This window comes from Solanum stenotomum, chromosome 11 (assembly GCF_019186545.1).
Source record: "Solanum stenotomum isolate F172 chromosome 11, ASM1918654v1, whole genome shotgun sequence".
Classification (NCBI taxonomy): domain Eukaryota; kingdom Viridiplantae; phylum Streptophyta; class Magnoliopsida; order Solanales; family Solanaceae; genus Solanum; species Solanum stenotomum.
This window is the reverse complement of record NC_064292.1, coordinates 4,727,772-4,736,657: the sequence shown is the minus strand read 5'-3', so window position 1 is coordinate 4,736,657 and position 8,886 is coordinate 4,727,772. Positions and strand designations below refer to the sequence as shown.

At 27.8% G+C, this 8,886-nt stretch overlaps 1 protein-coding gene across 1 annotated transcript; it reads left to right on the top strand.

The window, feature by feature from the left end:
* Positions 1–5,879: 5,879 nt before the first annotated feature.
* On the top strand, positions 5,880–8,308 carry LOC125843700 (probable aquaporin PIP2-1). The gene is made up of 3 exons (XM_049522880.1): positions 5,880–6,310; positions 6,844–7,139; positions 7,805–8,308. Exons 1-3 carry the CDS (start codon positions 5,998–6,000, stop codon positions 8,057–8,059), a joined length of 864 nt encoding a protein of 287 aa, XP_049378837.1. The 5' UTR covers positions 5,880–5,997; the 3' UTR covers positions 8,060–8,308.
* The last annotated feature ends 578 nt before the right edge of the window (positions 8,309–8,886 follow it).

Genomic DNA, 8,886 nt, shown 5'->3' with positions numbered 1-8,886 from the left:
GAGTTTGATTTAAATCAAATAAAATTGAAAAAAAAACTCTTATTTTCAAATGAACGATCCATAAGGTCTAATATCATTTATTGATTGCAATCTTTTTGTTCGTGAAATCCCATCAGAACGCTTTTTACTTTTAACATATTATAAACTATATCGTATCATTCATGTCTTAGGGTTCATCTGAACCCTCTTTGGTGAAAAATATTATTATACTATATATATATGGTTAAAATTATTTTTTAGATGTATATAATAAATGTTGAACCCCCTTCGACTAGTTCGTATGTTTATTCCTTCGGATTTTGAACTCTCTTATTAAAAATTTTGGCTCCGCCACTGAGTCCGTGCACAAGAGTACTCGCCGTTTTTTCTTTAATTAATATTCAAGAAGAGTTGGATGTTTGTTGATATTAAATTAGGAGTGGAGGATGAATGATGCAATTTTTTTTGACACATATATTTGGAGTTTAGTGGATAAAAAGAATAAATGAGTCATGACAGGTGTTCATTTTATTTAAATAAATATTGGGCGGTTAATTATTTTTATTAGTACTAACCTAATCTATAGTATTGATGATTAGCTATTTGGACGGTGTGCATTAACAATAGATGAGCTTAATTAAAAGGAAAACTAATAATTGGTCCATATTATACATCTTAGACATTATTGTGCTACTTTTTTTAAAAAATATAAATGTTAGGCTAATGATATATACATTGATAATGTAATTTTTAGAACATAATTAATTTACTAATTTTAATTTAGCAAGTGATGCAAATATTCATACAACTATCCTGAAAAGAGTTACTTCCTCCGTTCCATTTTATATGACCTAGTTTGATTTGACACGAACTCTAAGAAAGAAAGAAATTTTTTTGAAACTTGTGGTCTAAAATAAGTTTCATATGTTTATTTGACGGTAAATCATTTCATTAAGAGTAAAATATACATTTTAAAGTGAAATTGTTAATATAGAAATGCGTCATTCTTTTTGGAACGGACTAAAAATATATAAATCATATAAAGTGGACAGAGGGAGTAATAAGTCATATATGTGTGAGTTTGTTTATATTGTCGATCTTAATCTTAAATAAAGGAGAAGCATTGTCAAGTGTTAATCAGAACAATCTCATAAAGATAGGAGCAATATTGTGTACATCTTATTCTTCCAAGACTCTATTTATCGGATTACATTAAATTTGTTGTGTTGTAAATATATTTCATCTGGTCTAATTAGATAGGACATTGAAATTATCATTTTCAAAAAGATGTTAATTGATAATAATATTTTAATATGTCTTCTAATTGGTTTCATCTAACATCAATTTTGGGTGAGCTGAAGTAGACACGTACAAAATTGAACAAGGTGACACACCGCACACGCGTCATACATGATAATTCACGTAGGATATACTCAAATAGATTTGTATTGTACCCTTTAGAACGTTGTTCTTTACTTTTTGAACTTTATACAAGTTTAAATATCTATTTGTACACATCCAACATTGAAGAACATATATATCAACTAAAATCAAATTAAAAGAACATGTTCATATTGTTCTGAGTTTTTTTTTTAAAGTGAGTGTTTAGAGTGATGAGATAAATTTGCTTATGATAATCCAAATTCTCATAATTACAACTTACAAGTTTAACTACCACATGTTACAAAATAATTTGTTTGTGGGGTTTTGGACTTTATTTTTGTGCTTTTAGGTGTGTCTTCCAGATAAATTTATCTGGCACCTCAGCCAGCAAACAAAATGACAACATTTATGCCCCATTGTAACTATTAAAATACAAAATAAAATGAATGTCTTTAAGTTTTTTTCTTTTCTAATAATTAGCATCATTTGGGACCCCACTCCCCCTTTATTTTTATTGGATAAGTGTAGAAAATGGTTTTGTGATAAGATTAACAAGTCCCTAATCTCATCATATGTTCTTTGGTGGTCCCATTTGAGTTTTCATATTAGTTTTAGGCTCGACTAATTAAAATTTATATCAAAAAGATTTATTTGAAAGTAAAATGTTTTTTATTTAAAATGATTTTATATTTAAGGTTTGAATTCAAAAATTTTAAGTAAAAATGAAGACAAATTTACCTCTCGACTACGATTTTTTATAAAAAATATCTAATCTCATCACTTAATGAACAAGGATTCGCATATTAAAGGAATATACAATTCACAATTCTTAAAAGAAGAACATCCAATAATTAATCTTAAAAATATGAAAAAGAACTATCATATGTAATGTTTTTCATTTTATTAGGAAAGAAAACAAAAAAAAACTTGTCTTTATCAGGAAAATAAGAAAATATGTCAGCATTGATTGCATATTTTGATTCAGTGATATGACGACCACAACAAATAATAATATATTCAGCGTAATTACGAATGATATATATAAATTTTACTCTTCTTTTTTTTTTTAAAGATAAGAAAATTATTTTCAACAAATCTTTGATAATTAAAAAAAAAATGCAAAAAAAAGAAGAGACATGGTAATAATAAGGCAAATAGTACATAACCTAGAGAAATATTAAAGAATAAGAACAATAACATATATGATAATCTAAGCACAAAAATTACAATTGATGGTAGAAAATCGTAGAAAATAGTGCTAACAGCCTAATACTACGAAAAATTTTATAATGGTAGAGGTCCAACCAACAATAGTTGTGTGACCCTCCATTGATTAATTGACACTTGGATAATGTGTCTATTTCTTTACCTTTTTACCATCTCTCTCCTACTCACCTTTCTTTTCATTCATTTTCTTATTTTCTTACTCTAATAAATATTTCTTAACTTCATTTTCTTAAGATGTTGATATATTGAATAAAAGAATTAACAAACATATTTTTTTTTAATCACAATAACGAAAAATGTTTTTAGGACTGAGTATTTTAAATACTCATATCATTCAATATTTTTAATAATATCAAATTAACTCAAAAATATTTAGTGTTTTCTCAATTACTAGCACCTAAACAAACAAATTAATTCAAATTTAGTTTTTCTTTTTTTTTAATTCTGTTTTAGTTCATATATTTATAGTCATTGTTATTTTAATTTTGTTTTAATTCATATATTTATAGTCATTCTCTTAACAGAGAGTATCCGTTATTTTCCTTAATTTAAGTTATAATTTTTTAAAATACTTAATAGAAAAACGTTGGAAAATATATATTATAACTGAATGTACGCAAAAACACGAAAAATGAATTCTAATAATGTTAAGGTTGAATGATATTATTATTATTATTATTATTATTATTATTATTATTATAATAATAATAATAATAATAATAATATAATGAGTAGTTAATTTAAAATTATATGGAACCGATTGATTCTTGAAAATAAATTAAGCATTGTAAGTTTTAATTTAAAAGACTTAAATTTCGTTTTGTGACCCGCGTCACCCGTATAAATTTTTTAAAAATGTTTATGAGTCCGCCACTCCCTATCATGTTATGTCTTGTTGTCATTCTTACATTTAAATATGGTTATGGTGAAAGAAAAAGTATGTGTAATTTCAAAAGAAGATAAAAAAAAAAAAATCTTATCAAATCAATTTATATGCTAAAGTAAATTAGTTTGTATTTTGAGTTAATTTTATTCTATTAAATATACTGAAAAATAAGTTTATTTTTAATGTTAACAATTTATAAGTATTTAAGTTATTTTAACAGAAAATGTATTTATCAATTTTTTTTTATCAAATGTATTAATTATTTAATTATGTTTTGAGAATTAGATATTTATTAGGAGTAAAAAAAAAATGAAAGAAAAGAAAGGTGAGTAAGAGAGAGATGGTAAAAAGGTAAAGAAGTGAACCCATTATCCAAGTGTCAATTAATTAATGGAGGGTCACACAACTATTGTTGATTGGACCTCTACCATTATAAAAATTTCCTAATACTACTAGTAAAAAAGTGGAAACAAATACGACAAACTATCACCAAACCTATTTCAAAAAAAAAAAAAAATGAAAATACTTTGCTATCAATCAACCTTTTACCCTAATTCTGAAAATAATTACTTAATTACATTTAAAATTTTGTCTGGTTTAAATTCCTCTACTATTCTTGATTATTAAATACTGGTTAAATTTGTGGCTAAAAAAGATTGTGACGATTGATTATCAATCTTTAAAATATTAATGAAAGACAAAAATGTTTGGACTAGAAAGCTCTAGATGATTCATTTAACTATTTTTTCCTTTGAAAATTCTATTTCAGTTTCCAACTTAATGTTTAAAGTCAAAATAATTTTTAAATTATATAAAATCCATCCATTTTAACTCTTTATAAGTTCATCATCCAAACCTATTTATAAGTTCATCCTCCAAACCTATGAACCAACTCGTTTTATCTCTTAATCAGAGATTTCAAATTTAAGAATATTTTTTTTAATACCAAATGTCTTTTCTATTTAATAAAACTTAGGTGATGCGAAGAATTAATGGAAGCTCAAAAAAAATTAATTGGAACAAAAATGAAAAGAATTGGCTCACTTAAAAAGTTCTAAAATTTTTATGGTAAAAATATCAATTTTGTTATTTAAATTGTGTGGAGTTTTATTATCTTCTCTGAACTTATTTTTTATTTATATATCGCATGCACTAATTATCTGTTAAAAACACTTTGTTTTTCTTACGCTAGAAAATAATGAATTAAAAGGGTGAATAAAAGATAAATATATACATCCAAAAATAAATCGATTTTCAAAAATTCTATATATTTGTTTCTTTGTGGTAAAACTACAAAGCTTCCAATTTAAAATCACATTTTTGTGGCTAAAACACTTTATTTATTTTTGTGTACATAAAACAAAAGTATTGTCCATTACCTTTTCTTACTCTTTTTTTTTTATAATATAAAGTTTATATTTATTTTGCAATCCAGCTAGCACTATACCGTTGGTAGACATGATAGGTCCTTTTCCCCACCCTTTTTGGGTCCAAATTCCATTTGTGAGCTTTTCATTTAGCTTTATCAAATAAAATTATGTTCGAACCAATTTATATGCATTTTTAGTTATTTTATCGAATATATTATTATTATTTTTCATTATTAGTAGTGTTGAATGGCTTTACGACTCTGCCTATTTAAGAACTACACTAATAAGAAGAAATTATCAAATATATTTTGCTTTTATATATTTCCTCCCACTTCATATATCACACCCTTTGGTGAATTTTTATTTTTTATTGAAAAGAATTACACAATTAAATTATTAAAATCAACTATTCAGTATTTCAAGCAAAGAATTACAATAAAAGGAAGCTAATATATTAGAGTTGGGTAATAATAAGAGTAGTGTTAATAAAAATAAAATAACAGTTGAAAAAAAAAAGTATTTAAATTATTTTGTGTGGTTTTAAGAACTCATTTTGCTATTTTTATTCATAGTTGTAAAGAAAAAATCAGAGAATTTTGATGGTAATAAATACTCGATCGATATGAGTGATATTTCATTAATTTCCAAATTAGCCCATGAATAACAATGACTCACGTGAAACTAAATCCAAAGAAGAGATTGTTAGTTGCGCGCGAACAAAGTCCAACTTTTCAATCTATGAAAAAAGCCTTTACTTCACGAGTCTAGCACCCTATAATGTACAAATCTAAATTTAATCGAACTTCAATATAGATAGCAAACATCGAACATTGAAAACGAAAAAACAATTGAATAGAGCCGTTGTGTGACAAAGATGTGTATAGGTTGGCTATGGGACCAATTGCAAGCTCATAAATTCCCCCAATAATTTGCAATTGGGGCCACATTAATTATTATAACTCAAAAATTAAATTTATTTTATTTTTAAAAAAATTAACAAATAAAAAAAACACTCTGTAATCCATTCTTAATCAAACATAAATACCTATCCACTCCCTCTCTCACTCTACACAAAACAAAAAACCATAAACAAAAAAACAGAGCATACTCTGTTTTCCTCTGTTTTTTCTACTTAAAAATCTCTTTCTCCTCATGACTAAAGAAGTCGAGGCTGTTCACGAGCAGGCGGCGGAGTATTCCGCAAAGGATTACACTGATCCTCCGCCTGCTCCTCTGATCGATTTCGAGGAATTGACCAAATGGTCTCTATACAGAGCAGCAATAGCGGAGTTTATTGCTACTCTGTTATTTCTTTATATCACTGTTCTTACTGTAATTGGATACAAACATCAAGCCGATGTTAACGCCGGAGGCGATGTCTGCGGTGGCGTTGGTCTTCTTGGTATTGCTTGGGCTTTTGGTGGCATGATTTTCGTTCTTGTTTACTGTACTGCTGGTATTTCTGGTGAGTTTTTTCGAGTTTACTTGTTCTGAATATATTATTTATACATTTTTTTAAAGAAAGATATAGTAAATAGAAGGTTGAGCGGAAAACTATTAAATTCTGTTGAATTCTTTGTTGTTTTGTTGAACATAAAAAGTGATATTAGTAACTTTGTAGTTTATGTTTTATGGTTTAGTTGAATTTTGTATTTTCGATATTAAAATAAGTAGGGTGAAGGGTCAAAATGGCTATAAACTATGAAAAATAAAACAATTATGCCCTTCGTTAAAAAATTGTCTTGTTTCTTATGTTTGTCGCTAGTAAAGTGGGTCGATTTGCTCTTTGGACGAGATGAATTGAGCTTTGTACATGGTTCATTTGAATTCAGTACTCTGAACGCAAAACATAAATTCATGTGTAAAAAAAGTCAACTAAAACTACAATGAAAAGGGAAAATTTAGACCATTGATAAAAAAAAAGTCTTCTTTTATTCAAATTCTTTACGATTACTATAACAAGGTAAATTATACTGATAATATATGTGATGATTGTAGGTGGACACATCAACCCTGCTGTGACATTTGGGTTATTTTTGGCAAGGAAAGTGTCATTGATTAGGGCAGTATTGTACATGGTAGCACAATGTTTGGGTGCAATTTGTGGTGTAGGTTTTGTGAAGGCATTCCAAAGTGCATACTACAATAGATATGGTGGTGGTGTTAATGTTATGGCAGCAGGACACACCAAGGGTGTTGGTTTGGCTGCTGAAATTATTGGTACTTTTGTTTTGGTCTATGTTGTCTTCTCTGCCACCGACCCCAAAAGAAGTGCCAGAGACTCTCATGTTCCTGTAAGTAAAATCGAATTCAAAATTTATAGATTTATAAATTTCAAATTCTGAACATGTTGTTAATGTTACCTGACATGATACAAAACGAAGTAGCAAAGAGTAAACTCTATTCATGAATTATTATCTTGTATACTCTAGTCTAGTTTAGCTTGTTTAGGGGTAGGTAGGATGGGGGTGGGTGGGGTGGGGTGGGATGGGGTGTTCTACTATAGGGTTAATTAATTTCCCCACTAGAAAACTATAGTGTGGCTAAAGACGAATCTTATCTTTGATTTTTGAAGCATTTTTGTGTGGTGTTAATTAGTAAGTGGCCTACCCACTATTATTCTAATTATTTTCTAGATTTATTAAAGAGGGAGGTGACCTAACTAAAATACTTTAGAAAACACAGAGATAATAAAGTGGTTTGATTAGTTTGTAATGATGTTAAAGTTGTACACCTATCATATCACTAAAGATTGCATTCCTTATGTTTCAATGTGATAAATTTAATCAAACATGAAGTTTTTAGATTAAAATAAAAAATTAACGAGTGATTTAAAATAAACATAGATATGTATATAACAAAATATATTATTTGTCATGTTTCTTTTTATATGCTCCTTAAAAGAAATTAGTAATGAATAATTCTTTTGACTATTTTACCCTTTTTATGATAAATAAAGGTCTTGGCCCCACTTCCCATTGGATTCGCCGTATTCATGGTTCACCTTGCCACTATTCCGATCACCGGTACCGGAATCAACCCGGCAAGGAGTTTCGGGGCGGCCGTGATTTTCAACGGCGACAAGGCGTGGGACGAACACTGGATTTTCTGGGTCGGGCCATTCATCGGAGCTTTCATCGCTGCTGTCTACCACCAATACATTCTCCGAGCTGGAGCAATTAAAGCTCTTGGTTCATTCAGAAGCAATGCTTGATAAAAGATGGAATAATTTGATGGATTTGAGAAATTTGTAGATAAAATGTTTGTTATGTCACATCTATCGCGAAATGTTATGTGCATCGAGCTGACATCCTTACGTTCTTTAAAAAGTTTGTTATTCCAAATGGGGAAAAAGGATGGGACTATTCTATCGTTTTGATTTGTTTTTTGTTTTGTTTGCTTTGAATGTATTGTAGTTAAATCTATTTGTAATGTTTGGTTTTATCTAGTTGTCCCTTTGTTATCTTTTTTTTTTTTTTTTTTTTTTTTTTTTTTTTTTTTTTTTTTTTTTTTTTTTTTTGTATTTCTTGTTGATTTCATGTACATTATAATAATAGTGTATATGTTGGGTTCAATTTTTTATTTTTTCATTTACTTTGAAAATTATCAATCTTGTCAACGAAAATAGTATTTGAGGTGAGGATTTATCGAAAATTATCTTAATATTTTTCAAATAGAAATAAAAACTGCATATATCACATTTTATGTGAATATGTTGTTGTCAACATAAATATAATTTGGACAGATATACCTCGGAGGCAAATAAACTTTAAACATATGGGGCAGTATAATGCTCTAGTTTTTGGACGGCAGGGATATCAATGTTCCAAAAGTATAATGGATGATATCTGCATACCATTTATGATAGTTCGAGAGCATATTTGTCCCTTTTCCCTTTAAATAATATTATAATTTTTTTTTTGCTTATTAACTGAATATGAAAAAATTAAAAAATATTTTTCGTAAAACACACCTTGAAAGCAACATGCTACCTGCACAATGAATCTTTAAAGTGATGCAAATAGTGGCAAATTCATTTAA